At 43.3% G+C, this 22,648-nt stretch overlaps 1 protein-coding gene across 1 annotated transcript; it reads left to right on the top strand.

The window, feature by feature from the left end:
- The first annotated feature begins 1,277 nt into the window (after nt 1-1,277).
- On the top strand, nt 1,278-5,856 carry LOC128981692 (alpha-1-antiproteinase 2-like). Its single transcript, XM_054400621.1, has 4 exons — nt 1,278-1,926; nt 2,880-3,150; nt 4,953-5,100; nt 5,662-5,856. Exons 1-4 carry the CDS (start codon nt 1,278-1,280, stop codon nt 5,854-5,856), a joined length of 1,263 nt encoding a protein of 420 aa, XP_054256596.1.
- The last annotated feature ends 16,792 nt before the right edge of the window (nt 5,857-22,648 follow it).

Below are 22,648 nucleotides of genomic sequence, written 5' to 3'. Positions count from 1 at the left end.
GTCTTCCATTGTCAGTGTTATTGCACATAGACCTGCTTTTTGGAAATACTTTTGTCAGACACAGAAATGTCTGAATATTTTATTATAGCTTGAAAATGCTTTCTTGTTCTTATGCAGGTCTAACTGTACACTGGATATTCAACTTACTAATACAAATCACTCCCTCTGATGTTATAGGGAAAGCAGGACCATAACCATAGCACATTTTGATGACAGCTTATCAAGTTGAATCACGCCAGAACAGAAAGCAGCAATCAGTTCAGTGTGTCTCTCCTTGCTCAAGTTTTAGCATATCTGGCTCATTATCAACCAAAATCCTTTGCAAATCTCTTACCATTTCTTTGCTCTAGGTTCCTTCTCTGAAATGAGGCCCACTGGAACATTAATATCTACATTTCCAAGGTCCCTTTGTAAGTGTTTATACAGTGCAGAGTGTCAGCACTGCAAAGGAATGCAGCTACCACAGCCAAGTGTAACAGGTTGATAAATGTATTGCCCTTTGACCAGAAGAGCATCTGATAAAAACAAGGCCCTGCTTTTGTTAATGAAATTGACACCTTATGCTGTGCTGAAAAGGAGCTCATTGCAATGGTTTGGTTTGTCTGTTAAGAGGAAACACATTACTTCATGTTCTTATTTAAAACTTTAAATGATTTTTATTCAGACTGAAGGAGAACCTATCCTTGGAGACACAGGGCTTTCTATTTGACTTGCTACTAAAAAACAGCCATGATTTGTCCTCTCTTGTAAAACAGGGTGCCTTACCAATCTGACCAAAAGCTTATTCAAAAATCTCCTTCATGTCTGCTTGCTCAGATTCTGTTTGTGTATACCTATTGATTCCTGCCCACTTGCGTGAATTTCCTCTTTCTCACTTTACTTACAAAACATCCAAACTTCTATGATGTTCTTCCCAGGAATTATCTTACACTGTTAATATCAAAAGCAAAGTAGTATCACAGCCCTCCAGTGATTAGCCATGGTGTGCTTTCTGATGGATTATGCTCCATTCTCTGACCTGCTGAGGGTGCTGCATATTCAGCTAATCCATGCTGAATTTTGCCTTTGCAGATATTTAGGGTGAGGGTGGCAGAAAGAGTTGGTGGAGACTTGCCAGGAGGCCTGGGAAAATAATATCTGGAGAACACAGAGACTGAGGACAAAAGAGCTAAAATTTTGTGTTTGGTAGGAATTACAGAATAACTATTTCTACTTAATTAGTTGAATTGCCTCCCTAATAACTTCCCCTTTCTTCCATAGGATTTTAATACATGAAGATGAAGACCATATTCTACATAAGTGTGCTACTAGCTGGGCTTCATGCTGTTACCTGTGGTCAGCTCTCACCCAGCTATCACAATGGACACGATCCAAAGGAACCTAAATATCACATGCATCATGAAAGTGTAGCGACTGCTTGCCTCAAACTAGTGCCAAACAATGCTGACTTTGCATTTCAGTTTTTTAAAGAAGTGACACTGGAGGCACCTAATAGGAACATTTTCTTCTCTCCTGTAAGCATCTCCACTGCATTTGCGATGCTGGCCCTAGGGGCTCGATCAACCACTCAGACTCAAATCCTGGAAGGACTCACATTCAACCTTACAGAGATTCAAGAGAAAGAGATACACGAAGGCTTCCACAACCTCATCCACATGCTGAGTCATCCTGAGAATGGAGTCCAGCTCAACATGGGGAATGCCATCTTTTTAACAGAGAAACTGAAACCTCTGAAAAAGTTTTTAGATGATGCTGAAGCTCTGTATCAGCTGGAGGCTTTCACCACTGACTTTAGCAATCCCACAGAGGCTGAGAAGCAGATCAATGATTATATAGAGAGAAAAACACATGGAAAAATTACTAATTTGGTCAAGGACATGGATCCACAGACCGTAATGCTTCTGGCTAGCTATGTTTTCTTTAAAGGTAAGGTCTCTAGGATTCATGTTCCTGTTATTCATTCTTCTCAACAGATCTAGTGTCATCTACCTCATTTGGAAATTGCTCTCAGAAAAATTCCAAAAGCTCTTTGATGTGCCAGAAGAGCTCCTAATGTCATACTGGAGGCAGTAGAAAGGTGGCAGGATGCCACTCATCATGGAGAGGCATCCAGTCATGCAGGCTTGATTCTCTTGGTGGTAGTCATAGGAGCTCTGCTGCAAGCTGCAGTCTCTCAGGCAGCCTGAGCTCGCTTTCCTAGGTTTAGCCTTAAGTCCCATTGCCCCATATTCTTCCAATTTTCAGCAAAGGTGTTGAGACACATGCATGACCTAACCTTTTTAATGCCTCTCTTTAAATGTGAGCATGATTCAATGGCCTAATTTACTATGCACTCTTTTTTTATTTCCTTTTTTTTTTTCTTCTATAAGACTCTTATGTATATGCACTAACATATTTATACATGGAAGAAACTAGTGATGAACAGGGGAGGACATTTTAAGGAACAAAGCAGAAACAGTGAATTTCTGGTGTGGGTTAGATGACGTACCCTCAGCACTCAGACATGAAATCTGACATTAATTTTATCTACAAATTGCAAATTAAATGTGTATGGTATGTGGGTACATAGATGATATCAGGTAAGTCCTTAAATGATAACTTGCAGAGAGGCCGCGTGGACCACCTGAACAGAAAAGCAGTGATAAGTACAAAGTAGAATGCCTAATTACTTCACTACTGACATCTGAGGAAAAAAAAGTGAAATTGGAGTCTTATGTACTGGTAAAAGATTCTTGTCCTAGCATGATACACATTTGTAGTATTCTGTTTGAAAATTCTGAATTTTAAAAAAAATGGAGAAATAGGTGGATATTATCAGTAGTTCTATAAAATTCAGTTTATGATGGTATGGTATTCAGTTGCATTCTCCTTTGTATCAGGCAATTGGGAAAAGCCTTTTAAACCAGAGCATACAGAAGAAAGGGAGTTCTTTGTGGATGATGAAACTACTGTGAAAGTCCCTATGATGTACCAGACAGGCAGATTTGACTTCTATTTCGATGAGGAGCTGTCATGCACTGTGGTACGGCTTCATTACAATGGGAGTGCTACTGCATTTCTGGTTCTGCCAGCGAAAGGGAGAATGAAGAAGTTGGAGCAAACTCTGGTCAAGGAAATCATCCAGGAATGGTCAGACCATCTCTCCCAGAGGTAATCTTCTGCCAGTCAGCTGCAGCAGCACCTAGATTTACAGTCTTTTGTCTTTCTTGGGAAAGCAAACACTATGAACTTGATGCTTCAGGGAACTAAGTGGGTTATTTTTGACTTGTGCACCCTAGCTGTAAAAATCTTGCAGCTGGTTTGTATTTAACTATTTTCTTATTGATGCCTGAGTGACTTACTGATGACCCCATGAGAGCAGATGCCATCCTGATGGGCTCTCAGGAGTCCCAGATAGCAAGTCTTGACTGGCATTTCTAAAACAGTCCATTGACCAAAGGGGAAGGTGACAATTCTAAGGCAAATCACTTATACTGAAGTTTCAGCTAATGTGTTTTACCTCTTATCTGTCACTGACACACCATGACTCAGACATATGTCTAAACATTAAACAAATCATAACTTAAACAGTTTGCAGTAATGCATGCACACCTAATATGTCCTACACAAATATCTTCCTTACAAGAACCCTTGCAGCACACAGTGGTTTTTAGAACAGGCTAGTGATTAATTGTGGGTGTCCTGATTTTCTGGCATTTTGGTTTTGAAACTATAAAAATATAATGAGGTTCTGTTAGCTCCTACCATTACACTAGCAACAGCGAACACATTTTACAGCCTTGTTTGTCTGGGAGGGAAGAGATCTTAGCACCAGTAGATGAGTAATACCAAAGTTAATATGCACCTAGTTTACCATGCTCTGCCCTGATTCACATCTAATAAAGCTGTGCAGTTCACAACCATGATTCTTGGTGCATCATTATGGAAATGCCAGCAAGGTTAATAAAAACATAATGGGTATCAAACTGGATGTGAGCTAATAACATGATACCTCAAATATGAAAAATAAAGCCATGTAATTCTTAGCTGCAAAATCAGGAAAATCTTTATCTAAACAAATTCTTGGTGAAAATTCCTTCAAGATCAACACAGGAATATGTTCTTCATGAGAGAGGCTGTGAAAAACAAAGAACAACTTCAGTTCTATTATTAAGTTGATGCCAGCGCTAATACATTTGGTGCCATCATCTTCTTGCAGCATCACATAAAGGATACAGAAGTGGGGTTTGAATCCTATCTGCTCTGCTATCCAACCCAAGCTCTCCCTGAGTGAGACAGCAAAAGACTTGAGCTGCCTAAGAAGTAATCATTGTAGTAAGTGATTTGAAGGCTCCAAGGACCCTTCACAGCATGAAGAGAAATCCAACAGAAAGCCTGGCAAGCAGGACCTGCCTACAGATAGCTCACAGTCAGAGGCAAACTCAATCACGGCCAGCCTGTGGAAGGAAGTCAGTTAGCAGATAGGGTGTCCAATGATGCAGGCATCTTTGGGACACGGACCTTCCCTGAAGCCATGCCAATAGCCACAGTTATGCCAAAACCACTGCTTTGCTTTAAAGTGCTGGCATTTGCCACACTTGTCCCAAGCAGGCACTTGCCCCACTGCAGGTGAAGGTCTTCACCTGCTTGAGTGACAGGTGATGTCACCTCCACACCTCATCTGCTCTGGTTGCAAATAGGCTTCCTCATTACTGTCCTCCTTTGCAGAGTGTTCTCAGATTTGCCACATCAAAAAAATAGATAAATGCTATTTTTATTGTGATGATGACAGTGATGAAGGGCAGTGACTATATTACCATGAGAAGAATCAGCAATTGAATTAGTGCTCATTGTACACTCAGGGTCCAACCCCTTGGGGTTTGACACTCTGGAATTACACTGCTTTCCCACCATCATTTACCTCCATGAAAAATCTTTCTCACTACATTCCGTGTTTCATTTCTACCTAACAGGATGGTGAGGCTCTACTTCCCCAAATTTTCTATTTCTGGGAGCTATGAAATAACAAACACCCTTAGCAAGATGGGAATTGTGGATGTGTTCACCGACCAGGCAGATCTCTCTGGCATCACCGGCACTCCAGACCTGAAGGTTTCTAAAGTAAGTCCACGTTTGCTGACCCTCTCCTTTTTTTCATGAGCATGAAGAAAAATCCCTCTGTCATAGCATCCAGAAATATCAGCTACATAGAGCTCCAGCCTTCCATCTGGCTTGCAGCTGACCTCAGCTTGGCTTCAGCCTGCAAGTTTGTACAAGGAGTTTGGCCCTGGCTGACAGCAGAGATCAGATTAGTTTGCTGCATGTCTGGGTTTTTTTCCAAGACTGTGATGAGGAACATCAAATCCCAGCTCCTCAAGGGGAGCCACTCCCCTCCACCACAGCATGTTCTCCCAACCTGGAGACTCAGTTTCAGAGTTGCAGACAAAATCATCCAAAGTGAAGCCTCCATCCAATACTTGGGACAGAGATTTTTAGGAGATTTCTGTAGCTCTGTCCTGGCCCTCATTTAAAACAGCCATGACTACAATACGGTTTACATCTCTCTTATCTCTACTCACTTCTCAGTGGATTCTCCAAAGCAGGGCTGCTTTAAAAGGGCTCTATTTCATCTCTCAGGTGGTTGCCGTTTGCCCAGAATGACTCTCTTTTTCTTTTTCCTAGGTTGTTCATAAGGCTTCTCTAGATGTTGATGAGAGAGGTACCGAGGCAGCAGCAGCAACTGCTGCTGAAATAATGCCTATGTCTCTTCCTCCAACCATTGAATTCAATCATCCCTTCCTCATGTTGATTTTTGATAGAGACACAAACAGCACGCTCTTCATAGGAAAAATAGTTAACCCAACTATCATTAGCTGAAGTGACATATGAATTCTGCTTGCTATTACTGATTAAAGAAGATGAGAAACTGCATAATGTGAATTATTTCCATTTGTACCAGCTCAGTATATGGTTCTTTTCTAGCAAGAGTTTTAATTCTATGCCATTATCAAAAACTCCTGGTATTGACTGTCACACTTATTAAGAGGAAGCCGAGAAAATGTTTTAAATTCAGCTAGTAAAGAACGCCTTTTTTACTTGACTAAAAGCCAAGAAAACACCTAAGACTTGCCAGCATTCAGAGACAGAGAGACTTGTATTGCAATGGAAAACTGCTTAATATGTGGTTGTCAGCCAGAACAGCAGATAAAATTATTAACGCTCTTGCAAACAAAGCAGAAGTTAAGTAAACAAGAGACAGCAAGAGTTGGATCAACACAATGCAGGGTCACAGGAAACTGAAGCTTCTAATGGAGACAGCACTGAGAATGTGAAAAGCTGTCTTTAAGAGAGAAAGAAATCTGTTTATTCACCAGAGACCTTTTATCATATGTAGGATTAATCTAGCAGCAATTCTTCCTTTTTCTGCAAAACAGAGCAGGAGGATGAACCTGAACACTTTCCACCATTTGACAGACTTAGCCTGAGTGTAGCTGACTTTTCACTCATGTATCCATCAGGGGTCAGAAGGAGGATGTAGCTGGAAGGCAGGTGAGGTATTTGGATGGCTATTACACGAGAGCACTGTCAGCTGAGATCTCTGGAAAACATATAATGAGGGTCTAGAAAATTGTGGATATTTCAAGTGTTGTTGTTTCATAGCCAAAAAAAGTAGAAAGGGAGCACCCAAGAAGCCGATCACCTGACCCAGGGAGGGGGCAGACACCCTGGTAGGATATAGAACACCTTGAAGGATGGCTGGTAACCACTTTCAACAGACCTGCCTTGGCAACAGCATAACTGCCACTTTCTTCCCTTCAGTTGTACTTTTTGGAAGGAGATGATATTGTGTCACAGCATCAGAATCATGTTAGGAGCAATCAAATGGCTTGAGAAGTTAAAACAATCTTACTGAGATCTTGTGCTCCCTCTGTGAAATTAAGAGCAAGTGTGATTTTATCAGCCTGGTGCAAAGCACTGTTTCGCTGTTCACAGCCAAGAGGAAAACTCCTTTTTTTACTTGATGTTCCTAGTAAAAATCTCATGTTAACTTGTGTACATGATTCTTGACAGTGCTTTTTTGACTAACCAGACACAGTCTCTGTATAGACAAGTGTATGAACAGCTCACAAGCATTGATGGCAGGACTCTCAGGGAAAAAGACAAATGTGCACTGTGCTTTCCTCCTGGCTTCTTCCCACACTTACCTCCATCTGTTTGGGTAGCTCTGTGGCCCAATATTCACACAGCAGTAATTCATAAGACACCCTATCTGAATCTGTAGGTTTCACAGAATTGTCAGGGTTGGAAGAGACCTCAAAGATCATCCAGTTCTAACCCCCTGCCATGGACAGGGACACCTCACACTAGACCCAGTGTCTTCTCTTCCTGAAATAGAACTGCATGGTGCATCATCAAAGGGTCAGTCTTAGTCATTATCACTCCTACTCTTAGCTGCTATTAAAGAACAAGCATTCAGCAAAGAAGAGTAGAACCTTCAGGGATGAGAAAGCTCGAAGAGGTAAGATCTTTAGCTATGTGTTGAATTCACTAGAGTCACATAAATTTGCACCAACTGAAACACTGTCATAATTAATTTTAGTAGAGTGATCCTCAGTTTACATCAAGAATTGTGGAAGAAACAGAGGTCCCAATTGCACAGTTAACTTGTGGCAGCTGTAGGACTTAAAACTGCTCACTCCTTTGTAAACCATTTTGGAATGGATGGAGACATATATGTAGTAATACAGTGTGTCAGTGTGAGCTGAAATTCCCCCCACACCAACAATAACCAGGCTAACTCAGTCTGGGAGCGAATGAAAGCATGCTAGAAGAAAGGTTTGTCCCTGTGTGGTTCTAGGAGAGATTTTGAGGCTCAAGAGAATAACTCACATGAGGTAAATCAGACTTTTTCAGGGTGCTAATCCATATTTTGGGAAGGAGACTCCTTTCTTGCCTATCCTCAGTTATATTGGTGCACTCAGAGACACATGTCCCCTTCAGAAGAATCACAGAATTACAGAATCACAGAATATTAGGGGTTGGAAGGGACCTATAGAGGTCATCAAGTCCAAAACCCCTGCCAAAGCAGGATCAACTAGGTCAGGCCACACAGGAACACACCCAGGCACGTTTTGAAAGTCTCCAGAGAAGGAGACTCCACAACCTCTCTGGGCAGCCTGTTCCAGTGTTCTACACCCTCACAGTAAAGAAGTGCCGCCTCATGTTGAGGTCGAAGGTCCTGTGTTCTACCTTGTACCTGTTGTTCCTTGTCCTATCACAGGACACCACTAGAAAGAGACTATCACCTTCATCTTGACACCCACCTCTCAGATATTTATAGACATTTATAAGATCCCTTCTCAGCCTTCTCTTCTCCAAACAGTGCCCCAGTTCTCTCAGTCTTTCCTCACAGGAGACAAGTTCAAGTCCTTTAACCATCGTCATAGCAATCCATTGGACTCTCGCTAGCAGATCCCTGTCTCTCTTGAATTGGGGAGCCCAAAACTGGACACAGTACTCCAGGTGTGGTCTCACCAGAGCAGAGGGGTAGGAGAAGCTCCTTAGTCCTGCTGGATACACTTCTCTTAATGTACCCCAGGATGCCATTGGCTCTCTTGGCCACAAGGGCACATTGCTGTCCCATGGATACTTGCTATCTGCTAGGACTCCAAGGTCTTTCTCTACGGAGCTGCTTTCCAGCAGGACAACCCCTAGTGTGTACTGGTGCCTGGAGTTATTCCTTCCCAGATGCAAGGCCCTGAACTTCTCCTTATTGAACTTCATGATGTTCACCTTCGGCCAGCACTTCAATCTGTCCAGATCTCACTGGACAGCAGCAGAGCCTTCCAGCGTGTTGGCCACCCCTGAGTTTCTTATCATCAGCCATAGGTGCATTCAATCCCCTCATGCAGGTCACTGGTGAAGAAGGATGAGAGAATTCTATTTTCCTCCCATATTCCAGAAAAATGGGTCCTCAGGGCCCTTAGGAGGGAGATGCAATGGCAGAGATGCTGCCACACAGAACTGACACTCCACAGGTTGTGCTTCCTCTCTCACTGCACCTTCTGTGTGATCTCTCTGTGTTTGCAAAATTTGTTGGAGAGCTTGCAGAGACAGGGACTGATGCAGTACCTGTGTACCAGTGGTTGAGAGGTGACTGCCATTCCCACAGGGTATGTCCTGCCAGTGTCAAGATCAGCATGTGGGAGCTGTCTGCCAGACTTGCTTCATCAGGCAATAGCTCCTGAAGCATTGACATCACACTGTGATTTTCCACTGCAGGACTTGCCAAAGACAGTGTTGAAGAAGAGGCAGGCACCACACTTAGCACAAAAGAGCAGCAGACAGCTTGTTCCCTTCCTAACTCATTGCTGTGCTGTGCCATTAGTTCTCATTTCTCTCCCCCATCCAGCAAGTCCTACTCTCCTGATTCTGTTCTTGTCGCTGCAAGCAACACCAAACAGATTTTCCCTATTAGGCTGGCTCTTCATGTTTCCTCTGCACACCAGATCTTTTTCACAGCATCCCACTCTCCCTCCTGCAGACTAACATTTCATCCCTCCCACCCGCTGGTGCCGTTTGTTCATGTGGGAGGTGGATGCTGGCAGCTTGGCTGTAGTGCCTGCTCCACCAGCAGGTTCTGCTCTCCTCCTTCCCATGAAAAGGAGGGCAGGAGGAGATGAGGCTCCTTGCCTCAAACAGACCATTTCAAGGGTACTCATGGCACAGTGAAGGCTGGGCATAAAGGCAGGGTTTCAGGCCACTGAGTTATTCCCATTTAGTGTGATGGGCAGTGAATAGATATAAACCATCCAGAGGCACACCTCAGGACCAATTAACTGCCAGGTTCATTAGCCACTGACACAGATAATGAGCGTGGGAACAGGACTCACAGCTGTGCTTGTAGTGATCCCAGGTTTGGGTGATCTCTTTGTCCCCTGGCCAGGCAGAAAGTCCTGTTTGATTGATCGCATCAGAGCCATGCCATCAGCTGTAGCTTGATAGCCTCCAAGTATATCACATCTTAAGACTATAACAGCCTTCCTGGCTCACACAGAGTTTCTGGAAAGAGGTGTTTAGAGCACGTTTTGCTCTTCTCACCATCACCCAAGGTTGTCCCTGAAGGAAGGGAACCAAAACTCCCCTCACTACCTACCCCATGTCCTTCAGTCACTACAAGGTGGAGTCAAGGGAGAAACTCCCACTTCAGGTAGGTTGTAATCTGAGAGCTCTTGCTCAACATGAAGAAAGACATAGGTCAGCATAACCTCCAGTTTTGCAAATACAGCAGTATTGTTGCTTGTAACACAGCTACCTGGTTTGTGTTAAACTAACAGCACAGGCCTGCCTGGGGTTTTGTGTTAGATTCTTTGTCACATGAATTATCCAGCATTCATGTGCTATTACCAAATTTGTTTATTTTTTTCCTTACCCTTATAAATTATATGGTAGAACATTTACATATTGTTACGTATATAGGTATTTCTGTAACTAGGAGATATGAAGAACAAGTAGTTCTGCATAGGGTGAAGTGTCTATGGCCAGGAAACAAAAATTGAAAGGAGCAGAGGCATGGCATGATAGCAGGGGACTTCAAAGTATAGGCACGGGATGATACTGCAGGCCTCAGGGCTGTAAACAGCTCACTTGTGCTCAGTTTCTGATCATCAAAGGACTGCAGCCTTGGGAGCTGCATAAAAACAGTTTTGGGGGATAACAAGAGATTGAGTACCCAGTGCATGTAAAACACAGCACAAGTAGTAAACATGTGTAATGTGGAGCTGTGAACCAATGAAAGAAGAGCAAGCGGTAGAGCATTCAAGCAAATACGACCCCCAGCAGGCTCCAGAGCACACCGAATGCATCCACCACCCTCATACTCCTCCTGGCAAGGGCATAGGATGCAGCCATCCTGTTATCCCCTTTCCTTATGGCTGAGGTCATCAACTTGAGGGTACTACAACAGAGTTTGTGTGTATTAATTTTAACTATATATAATCTGAACTGTAAGTCTTAGTACTGCAACCAGACTAACAGTCTTGGGTAGGATTGTTAAGATTTTAAACAGACTACTACTAAATTCTCATCTTTGCATAAAAGGCCTGGAGTTTTTTCATCACAACAGACATTTAAAAATTAGTGGGAATACAAGACACCTACTCGGTTATCTGGGTGCAAGTCAGCAAATGAGTTCCCTGCACACTAGGGGAGAGCCAAAGAGCTTTCTTGCTTCCCATCTGCAATATGAAAACATTCCATATAGTGCAAGGTAATCTCTGCAACGAATGGATGTGGAGGAGGAGCATGAGCACAGCCCCAGTGTTTCAAGGAGAGAGAATGCTGTCAGAAAACACAGTGCTCCCCTGATGGACTCAAGGTGGGGGCTGTTGCAAGCCACAGATGTGGACAAGCATAACTAATAGCAGCTTTTGAGGCTGAGGCACCAGTACCTGCCACTCCATGACTGCCTACAGCTTCTCTTCTGTCTGCCAGGCAACACGTGAAGGGCTGACATACCACATGCAATGATGTACCACAGATCTGTCCAACCTGTCTCTTTGGCAAAAGACCAAGGCAGCAATTGAACAGCCACAGGGCACTTTGAGGCTTCAGCACCAAAATGCATTTCAGCAGCAAATCAAGTAAACTGGAGGATGCCAGCATTCATGGGGAAGTGGAGAACATGGTGAGCACAGTGCCCCAGCCATGAGAGGATGATCCTGGAGGTTACTGAGAAGGGAAGGGGGGGCAGGAGCCCATGAAATATGCAAGGGAGTCACATGTGGCCACATAGTGGATCCAGAAAGGCAATGGTAAAGCTCAGCTGGATGCCAGCTTTCTGGTATTTGGAGCAGGAGCATACATCATGAGTTTACCCAAAAGGCAGTGTTTTAGCACAAGATCAGCTTCAAAGACTGATACCAGCATCCCAGATGTCTCTTCTCCTTGTGCCTAGGTGATGGCAGCACAAAAAGAACTGACATTTTGAGAAGAAAACACCCCAAAAAACCCCACCCCTTTGCAGTAAGCTCTGACAGCTGCTGAGCACTTGTGGACCAATATATGACAAAAGGCAAAAGCTGGTGAAAGAGAAGGAAGTGGGATTCAAAACAAGGAGACAGCCCTGGATGTCATCCAGGTCCCCATCCTCCAAGAAGCTTTGCCTGCCCTGCCACGTGTTAGACTACTTAACTTTTGGCTCTTCTCCACAGCTAGGCTGCAGGCCATAGGGGGAATGCTGACATAGGGCAGGCCATGTCACACAGGGGCAAGATCTGGGTGGCCACAGGGAGGAGACCCTGACCACTCTCTCTCGGTGAAAGTGAACATCCCAGGGGAGAGGACTGTGACCTGCAGACCAGGGACCTTCTAGGTAACCACTCTGGGGCTAAAAGGCTGTCCTCCACTCTGCTGAGGTGGTCAGAGGAGACAGTCCCATGAACAGTATTTTAAACCACTTCATTAATCTTGAACCAAGGAAGGCAGTACAACAGGCACCAGTATGACTCCTTTTCCTTTGCCTCTTTATCTTATCTGATATACTGAAACTCTGTTATTCAGTCACTAGATATGTAGCAACTTGACCAAAAGCACCTGGTTGTTGGGTTTTGGTTTGGTTGGGGTTTTTTTTCATTTTTGATAGCCACAAGAAATAAGATTTCATCATTGTTTATTCTGTCTTATCTTCAGTAACAGAGCCAGCCGGCTACAGATTAGTGTCTACCCAATGACAAGGGACAGCAGCTTAGGTGAAATCACAGCTAAAAACTGTAGTGGGTTGTTTTCTTAATGGTTACATGGAAAAACTATTAAAAACCAAATCTTCCCAGCTGCAAATGACTGTGACTGTCCTTCTTTGACAGCTACATAGATGTTCCTGTGGCAAAATCTCTGCATGTTCAGTCACAGGTGTCAAAATCACTGGGTCCAGGTAGAGCCCAGACTCTAACCAGGACTGAAGTTGAAACACAGTTTTGTTGCTGTTGGTGCACTGACAACAGGGAGCATTTTTAAGGACCAGGTGCAAACCAGGTTGTGTGGGTTATTGGCGACCAGTACGAGAATCCGGTTGTGCTTGTGATTGCTCACCAAGCAATCTGAGTGCTTGAATGACATGTTTGTATTACAGCTTAATCTAGTTCTAACCATTACCTTGCATCCCTGGTTTTGCTAAGTGTTTTTACACAAAGAAGCTATTCGCCTGCTAAATCATGCAGCTGCAAGAATATCAGACTACCCAGTGTGTTGAAATCACTGGCTTCAAAACAAGAGATAACTGTTTAACGCAACAAGTTTGCCCACAGGTAAAGGTCTAGCAAGACTTAATATTTGTATAACATCCAAAATTTTAACAAAAGCTTTAGCAATATATGCTAGAGGGATTTATTGTCCGCATACCCTCAAAATATACTCCAAGTGCATGGCACGGCATGGTGTGGTGGGTTGAGACTACCCCCCAATAAATTTGGAGAATTACCCCCAAAATAAATCACCAGACGAGCTTAGCTGAAAAGCAGCATGAAGCTATACTTACAAAAAGCAAGCAAAATTTAGAAATATAAAATGCAATTAATATGTATAAAATGTATTTATATATGTTTACAATTCAGAAACAACACAAGGATCCCCTTCAATTGTTCCCATACCTCTCTGGACACCTCTCCAACAGGGTGCTCACAACCTTCCCTCTCCCCCCCACCTTCCCTTTTTGGTACCTCACAGATACAGTATACATCAGCTGTAGAGATAAGGGAGTAAGCCATGCAAGCTGCAAGAGAAAGAAGTGGAAAGAGACAGAAATGTTTACGCAGCTAACTTTTATCCTTATTAGCAAAGTCAATGGAGTGATGTAGACAAATCAGTTTTTACTCAATAAATAATAAAAAAATAAAATAAAAACAAGACAGGAAAGAGTGAGATAATCAAAACAAAACATATGAAAAACCCCAAAGTCATTTTACAGAAAGCTTTTAACCCATCACATTCCCATCCCCTGTGGAACATAAAACACAGCCCCAGTCTGTGGATACCTGCTGCCCTGTAGCCACCAAAACAGAGCACTGAGTCACTCCCAATCCCATAGAAGACCCCAGACAGAATAGGGACTCCACAGAGACCCCAAAATCTCACTGAACCCACCTCCCACCCCCCCACCCCGCTTATCTCCTTCAGGACCCCCAAGAGTCCCCAAGGGAACCTTCAGAGGACCCCAGACCAATTTAGGTGCCCACAACACCCTTTTGATGCCCCTAAAACCCCATTTCATGTTCTCCAGGTGCATTTTAGATGTCCCCAAACCTTTTCAAGGGCCCCCAGACCCACTTTAGATGACGCTGGAACTGCCTAATACAGTTCCAGACCCTTTTATGGACCCCCATAACCCCTCTAGATGCTCAGAGATCTCCTTTAGATGTCCCCAGACCCACTTTAGACTCACCCACCAGCACTTTAGATGCCCCCTAGACCGCCTTCGATGTCCCCAAAAGCCCTTTTTCGTACTCCCAGACCCGCTCTGTCACCCTCAAAACCCCTTTAGGTGCGCTCAGATGGCGTTCAGTTGCCTCCAAACCCCTCGTAGAGGTCCCTCAGACCCTTTCGCAGCAGGTGGCAGCAAGCAGTACCTCACCATGCCCACAAGGCGGCAGCAGTGAGCACGAGAGTCCGTGGCACCAGGGCACCACTCCATACAAGAACCCAGACACTGTGGGGACCCGACAGAGACCGAAGAGATCCCCCAGGCACCCCTATATGACCCCAGAACCCTTTAGATGCTCCCAAGTACCACTTTGATACCCCCAGATCTATTGTGAAGAGGGCTACTCTGTGTCCCTCTCTCCTGGGAGCTTGGTGCTGTGGCTGTCTGTCCCACCCTGTATGGGATCAGTGTGTTATCAACATTATTCTCATACTAAATCCAAAACAGCACTGCTTAACTCCGCTGCCACTGGCCAGGGAACACAGCTGCCCACCAATGGCATCACTGTCATCACCACTAATGTGATAGAGCAGATTTGCTGCTGGATGGTCAATAGTGGCTGGCAAGCCCATGATACCAACATCATAAACGCTGTTAAGAAGCTGCGTTGCAACTCCAGAGAGCTCTGCATTGGTGCCTGCTCTAATGGAATCAAACACCCTACCTTCCTACAAACACCCTCACCAACAGTCATAATGCTGAGTCTTAATGGAGCCTACAGGGACACAGGAGCTGCAGGGCCTGCAAGTACAAACTGCACTGCCTGCTCCAAAGCAGATCACTCCAATCTCAAAAACCAGCAGTGCAGCGCTGTCAGCCCACAAAAAACACCTGGCAAAATCCTTTACCCTCCAAGAGAAGCAAAGTGAGCCTTATCTGAAGGACATAGTACCTCTGTGTCCAGTATAATACAATTAAACGACTTCACAATCCCTCCACACAAATATGGTGAGTTCCCCTATTTCCAACCCACTCACACCAGAGATTTCATAGGCAATATATACAGAATATGCAGCAACACATTTGCAAGTACCTGTCATTGCAAAAAAAAAAAAAAAAATCAGACCCTGGTAGTCTTCATTTTCTTCATAGGACATACAAGAAAACATTTCAGTGTTAGCAATCAGAGTATCTAGAATTTTTGATTGTTTCAGCTGGTACAGGTTGTTAGTTTCAGAGCAAATCTTGCACCAGCGTGGGGGCTTCCCATTTATCCGAGCATTATTTTGCCCTGCAGCACTTGGCACACACACTTTTCAGTGAGCACAGCCTCTAGAAATCAGCTCAGGAACAGTGACACGAAAGCTCTATGTCAGTGGATGCTTCAAGACCCAGCTCTCAAATTAAGCTAGAATTATGACAGCATCTCACTAAGTTAAATAAATAGGTACACAAGAAAGCATATTCAATACAGATTTATTTCATCTGAGAGAAAAAGTAAAAGTCTTGCTACTACAGCAAGCTAGACATCTGCTTTAGAAAAAAATAATCATGCCATGCTTTTTCAAGGATTAAGATTTTATTCAGTTGTCAGCATTGAATGATACGTGGTTTGTGCTGAGCTCTTCACTGTTCTAACTTGGTTGTCATGATTCTCTTAAGTACAAAAGCTTCAACCATTTTCTAGATTCAGATCAAGATCTGAACGCTACAGAGTATTTCTTTCAATGTTAAAAAGTCACATTTACAAGTGAAAATGCTTAATAAATGCTCAGACTGGTTACTAAGATAGTTACAGTACCCCTGGAATGAACTCTTCCATGCAGAAGGGAGCATTCACTATTGACCTTCAATGCAGTGAAGCTGTATCACAGTATCAAAGTACATTAGAGGTTGGAAGGGACCTCAAGAAATCATCAAGTCCAACACCCCTGCCAAAGCAGCATCACTTAGGGCAGTCAGCACAGGAATGCAGCCAGGTGGGTTTTGAAAGTCTCCAGGGAAGGAGACTCCACAACCTCCCTGGGCAGCCTGTTCCAGTGCTCTGTGACCCTCACTGTAAAGTTTCTCCTCACGTTGAGGTGAAATCTTCAATGTTCCAGTTTGTTACTTATTAGTGCACACCACTGAAAAGAGCTTGGCCCCTTCCACTTGACACTCGCCTCTCAGATATTTATAGACATTGATCAAATCCCCTCTCAGTCTTCTCTTCTCGAGACTAAACAGCCCCAGAGATCTCAGTCTCTCTTCATAGCAGAGATGCTCAAGTCCCCTATCATCCTCCTGGCTCTCCATTGGATTCTCTCCAGCAGGTCTCTGTATCTGGCACAGCAAAAAGTCTGCTGCATATATTTTAATAACTATATACTACAAAACAAACAATGAAAAATTAACCAGACCTTATATTTAGCATGCAGAAATCATGACCCTTCCTGCTCTTCATGCTACACTGAGTTGGTTATCTCCCTCACAATTCCATACCCAGGACTTAGTATAATACACTCTTTTCCTATGTTGATGTCTTTCATGTTCTATAAAAGCCAGGATTTAGGTTTGTATTTTCACCTCAAATACCTGAAAAATAATTAAATTCCATTTCATTATATGCTATGTTCAACAGCAGTTACTTTCAGTCATCTATTTTTAATTTTTTTAAAATTAAAAAAGAAAAATCAGAAAGCAATTCTAACAGTTTTATTACAACAGGATGTGACTTTGGAAAGCCAGACAAGACTAACTAAATGATCCTTGTGGTCCCTTACAACCCTGGCTGATTCATTCAAAAAACTTCTCCTGAACTAGTTTAAATATGCCCTAAGGTAACCAAATAGTAAAATGATTCTCCATGCACTGGAGTACTGTCATACTTTCTCCCTTAGAACTCTGAATTAAAATACAATTATGCAGTCCAACAGATTAAAGTAATAACTACAGTGTTTAGTTGAAACCTTACGAAATTTTACTTGGAAGATTAAATCCTTGAATTCTTTTGGTAGTGTCTAAAGTTGAACATACCCAGCAACTTACCAGTAAAAAAGTTTTGCAAAACTGATTTATCTAGAGATATCACATAATAAAATCAGTCATTCCACACATGCTACAGACAAAAAACATCTTCCTTCTCTATAGCATTATTCACTTTCTCCATAGGCTTCAGCCTATTAAGCAAGAACACACACAGGAAGGAGTCACATCTTCAGTTCTGCAGGTTCTCCCTCAACCTATTAAACTGCACTGTAAGGCCAAAAGGAGAAATAGGACTAAAGAGAAAAAAACCAACACACTTCCCAATGCAAGACTTTGTTTTGTAACTGCTTTATTGCGTTCCATCACTTCCCTTAATCTAACGCGATGGAAGAAGTCCAATCAAGTTACAGTAGTTAAGAGCCTGCATCAAGTTTGGCTTGGTGCGCTGGGCTGCCACCTCTCCGCGGCTGCAGAAACCGCCTCCTTTCCTCCTCCGCCGGCACAAGTCACCTCCAGTGCAGCCTCCCAGCTGCCTTCCAGCAGCCAGTCCCGGTCACCAGCCGCCCCCCACTCTACAGGGCTCAGCGCTTCTCCCCCCGCCCCCGCCGCGGTCCACAGCCGTACCTGTCAGCGCCGTACGAGGATGCTGCAGAACGCCCGCACAACCCCACCCCGCCTCTTTCGGCCACTCCTGCGCAGTATAAGGGGGCCATGCTATGCCTAAGGGCTCTAAATATCCTTAGAAACCCCGAGCTGTCTTCTCTCCTGCTTGTATGAATCCCTTGTCCTCAGCTGACATCTTTTCACCAGCCACATCTGGCTGATTCCTCAGTTAAGTGGTTTCTATAACAAGTGCCCTGTTGCACTGCAGTTGCTGTCCTGTCAGGAATGTTTGTGAGAGTCAATTTAATAGCTGAAATAAATTCAGGTGAAGATGCAAGATGAAAAATAAAGAAAACCATATGTGAATCCTCATACCGCTCAGAGTCAGGGTTGCTGTTCACTTAACTATTTCACTGTCTAAATATTTTTCCTTATGGTAAAGAAACAATGGAAATATTAGTTACAAATTTTCAACTGATGATGCATTTTTAGTATAATATGTCTGTTTCTTGAAAATTAATATAATATACAACTGAGTGATAGACACAAGTATCCAGCATCTGTGGACTGATCATTATAGATGTCTCTTGTATGCAGCAGTGTGTAATTTATTATCTTTTTAATTCAAACTGACGAGAACTATGCTGTTGCCATATGACATTTGATGATACGATATTTGAAGAAAATATTCATGTTCTCTCAAAGATTAATTTATCTGCCCTTGCTCCTCCACATTAGTTTTATTGTTTTCCGGTCAACTCAGATATCATCTTTAAAAGTCTTAAGAAGGGGCTGGTCCCATGAGCAGCATGCAGAAATGAATAGAAGCATACAGATACAGACTTGTCTCACTGAAGGCCAAGTAGAGCAATACAGTGCTGAAGCAGTTTAAAGAAAGGCACTAAGTTCTATATACAAACTAATCCCTGCCTAAATACTTTGTGAAAACACAACCAGGTAGATAAATTCTCTAGGAAGCAGAGCTGCTTTTTGAGTATTCACCACATGTATCCTACAGGAAGCTCCCCCTCAAGCCATGAGAACTAGTACCAGACCTGTACCAGAACTGTAGCTGGATGTGTATTGTGTATTCTGTATTGACATTCATGTTTAAAAGGAAAAAAAAATTAAATACCACAAACCCACAGCTCTCTCTCTCTCACACACACACACACACTTCCCCCCACCCCACAATGCAGAGATCTTTGCCAGGCAATTTGAGCAGTGTGGGTAACACTAACATGCACTCATTTGGTACTTAGTAAACCTCAGCACATTTCACAAGTGCTTGTCTTCTACAGAGGCCAAAGTGCAGAGATTTCCTCATTATATCGGGTAGCTGCTTCAGACCAGACAAAGACTGCAAGTCACAGGATCTTGATTATTGCAGTAGTAAGGAGATACATGTGCAGTGTATGCAAACGTGGAATTTGGATATGGAATAGTGGGAAAATAGATTGTACTCCAAATTCCGATATTCAGAAGACATCGATGTAAATATTTTCCACCATTTATAAGAGGTGTAATACATTGTGTTTGCCCCTAGACATGCCAATCTCTTAGACACTTTCTAATTTCTGTCTGCTGGAGAGACTTTGACATGCCCTTCCAGTACAACAGGAACATTGTACCCCTGTACACAGCACTGGTTAGGACGCACCTTGAGTACTGTGTCCAGTTCTGGGCCCCTCAGTTTAGGAAAGATGTTGAATTGCTGGAGCATGTCCAGAGAAGGGCAACGAGGCTGGTGAGAGGCCTTGAGCACAAGCCCTGTGAGGAGAGGCTGAGGGAGCTGGGACTGTTTAGCCTGGAGAAGAGGAGGCTCAGGGCAGACCTCATTGCTGTCTACAACTACCTGAAGGGAGGTTGTAGCCAGGAGGGGTTTGGTCTCTTCTCCCAGGCAACCAGCACCAGAACAAGAGGACACAGTCTCAAGCTGCGCCAGGGGAGGTTTAGGTTGGAGGTGAGGAGAAAGTTCTTCACAGAGAGAGTGGTTGGCCATTGGAATGTGCTGCCCAGGGAGGTGGTGGAGTCCCCATCCCTGGAGGTGTTCAAGAGGGGATTGGACGTGGCACTTGGTGCCATGGTTTAGATAGTCATGAGGTTTAGGGTGACAGGTTGGACTCGATGATCTTTGAGGTCTCTTCCAGCCTTCTTGATTCTATGATTCTATGATTTTCCACTGTCACATTTTTAAGTTTGTTTCTTCTGCCTGCTGAAGTCCTGCCTCAAAATACAAACTTAGTAGGGCACAGAGAAGGCCAGATGTCCAAATCCAAATGCACAAAATTATCCTTCTTCCCATCAGAAAAATAAAGGCTCTGATGACACCTGCTGGTTCCACAGAGACTAAGCAAACACCCGCACCAGATAAATTATTGGGAATGAAAATGTTCTTTTGCTGTGAGTCAGAGAATCACAGGAAACAAAGCTGGGGGTGACTTCAAAAGGTTGTTTACTCCATTCCCTGCAATAAAGCAGGAATCATGCTACTTCCTCATGGGTTATTATTTTACCTGTTAACTGAAAATCTGTAATATTTCTCTGGTCACACAATTACAGCATTTCATCACAATTTTACTTGTGTTTTCAAGAAGAATTAGACAGCACTTGACTGTGAAGTTGAAAACATAAAGGAGATACTTCAGACCTATGTTAGAAAATACTACAGCATTACCGTCCTTGTCCATCTTGTACGGTAATGGATTCATCCCACTCCAGGTGAGATGCAGGAATACATACATTTCGAAGATGTTTTCACTACAGGAATCCTCCCACATGAACAATTGCATAGGCCTAGTTCCCTGAGAAAAAGAGTCAGGCTTACAAACAATGTAGGTGTGGAGCCATCAGAGCATTTGCACCCATATGATTTCAATTACAATGTGCACTCAGTGTGGGGGAAGCAGCAGCCACCTTGATGAATCATCTCACTGACAAACTGTGCTGAAGAAATTGTATAAAGAGCTGTGTTACAACTGTTAAGACATGTTAGTTTATGTGTTATGAGTAATTTCATAGTGAGACTTCAGAATAAATATAAATCCTGGAAAATCATCTCTGCATTATGTCCTGCACTGCCCCTGCTACAATGGTATTTTGTTTAGTCTACAAAACGTGGAAGAGGTTGGATTGCAATCACCCAAAACGTTTCCCTAAATTAACACTTTTGATCTTAATTTTTCTCTTCAGACTCCAGCCTGGACAGTATTTCTGACTGATCTCAACTAGCCTCATCAAGACAAGCATAAATATCTTACGTCTGCCCTTGAGAAACCAAATGGGTAGCCACTAGCTGGGGACAGAAATCCACAGGACCTTGAGTGAAATGTGTCTATTTGGTTGCTATCTTTTTTTGAGCAAGGCAAGAAACTCAGTTCCAAACCTCTTCCTGGGAACCTGAAACACATACACTTAACTAAATCACCAATTTTCTTCTCAGAACCTGATCTCTTGGTGCTACAATCATGCCCATTGTGTCTCATAGCCCATAACTGAAGCTCAGCTGTGCTTGACTTACATACATTGCTAAAATGGGGCATGGCATGTGAAACAGAGGCCTTACCCAGGCAAGCATTGTTGCTGTACCAAGGAGCTTGTAACTGGAAGGAACCACAGTTAGAGAACCCAAGTCCAAAATGATCCAAATAGTAGGATGACTGATTGCTCCAGAGTCACCAAAGGTTTCCTAAACCAGACTGGAGAAAGCAAGACAAAAAGCAGCCACTGATGCAGAGCTGTTTCCAGTCCCACAAGAACTGCCAAAGATAGAAAGGGGGTTTTAACAGAAATCTTCTGAATATTTGGAACCAGCAGCTGAGCCTGCCTCTGCAGTTTCTCTACCCAGGTACTAGAAGTCATGGGGCCTTCAACAAACAGACTGCTGAGAACCTGGACTAAATAATCACTGCCAAGTTTTACAGAGTTGTATATGCATCCAAAACCACTTCTCTGTTAAAGAAAAGACATTCTTTAGCTCAGCTGCTGACATATCAGTTACCTAATTGCTCAGACTCAGCACTGCGCTGGCACAAGCTCCTAGCAGAGACGCAATTGGGCAGCAGTACTTGCCCTTGCTTTTTCTGGTCTCAGGGATGGTTTTGTATTAAACTGTGGGAAAGATCAATTTTGCCAGTGTAACACATCAGCAATCCTCTCCCAGAATCACTCTGCAAATATGTATAGTTTGGCAGAATGTTATCCATACACTGTGTGGTGTTTTACTGCTCAGAAAGCTCTGTTGAATCCATGGAGTAACTGACAATATTAATAGTAGTTGGTGGAAGGAATATGTTACTCCCAGTAGCATGTGGAGGGCACTCTCAGCAAGGTGTAACCCAGCATGAAAAACTAGCAAGAGTTTCGTGAGTAACTAGAGAGGAAGACAATTCCCTCAGATCTCTGTACAGAGCCAATACATCTCATAGCAGCCTCCCTTTTCTTCCAGAGCAAATACGACCAGTGTGGGGTTTTGTGTTCCAGAAAAGATTTAACTGGGAGATTAAAAAGCTTTAGGATTTCTTCAAATCCTACCATCTACAACACCACCACCAAAATAATAATAATAAAAAGAAAAAACCACAAAACAAAACTTCAGCTTTTGAATATCACATATCAGTATCATTGGATCTTAACTCAGGCAGGGCTTCCAGCAGTGACTGTGTGTGGCAGAATTCTGGTGTG

Source organism: Indicator indicator, chromosome 4, assembly GCF_027791375.1.
Source record: "Indicator indicator isolate 239-I01 chromosome 4, UM_Iind_1.1, whole genome shotgun sequence".
Taxonomy (NCBI): domain Eukaryota; kingdom Metazoa; phylum Chordata; class Aves; order Piciformes; family Indicatoridae; genus Indicator; species Indicator indicator.
Note: the sequence above shows the minus strand (reverse complement) of the source record. Positions and strands in the feature narration are given on the sequence as shown.

Excerpts from the sequence above, each read along its gene's own strand:
- LOC128981692 (XM_054400621.1), top strand. The coding sequence starts at position 1,278 with ATGAAGACCATATTCTACATAAGTGTGCTACTAGCTGGGCTTCATGCT. Across the intron at positions 1,927-2,879 it reads TAGCTATGTTTTCTTTAAAG|GCAATTGGGAAAAGCCTTTT; the intron begins GTAAGGTCTCTA and ends CCTTTGTATCAG. Across the intron at positions 5,101-5,661 it reads CAGACCTGAAGGTTTCTAAA|GTTGTTCATAAGGCTTCTCT; the intron begins GTAAGTCCACGT and ends TCTTTTTCCTAG.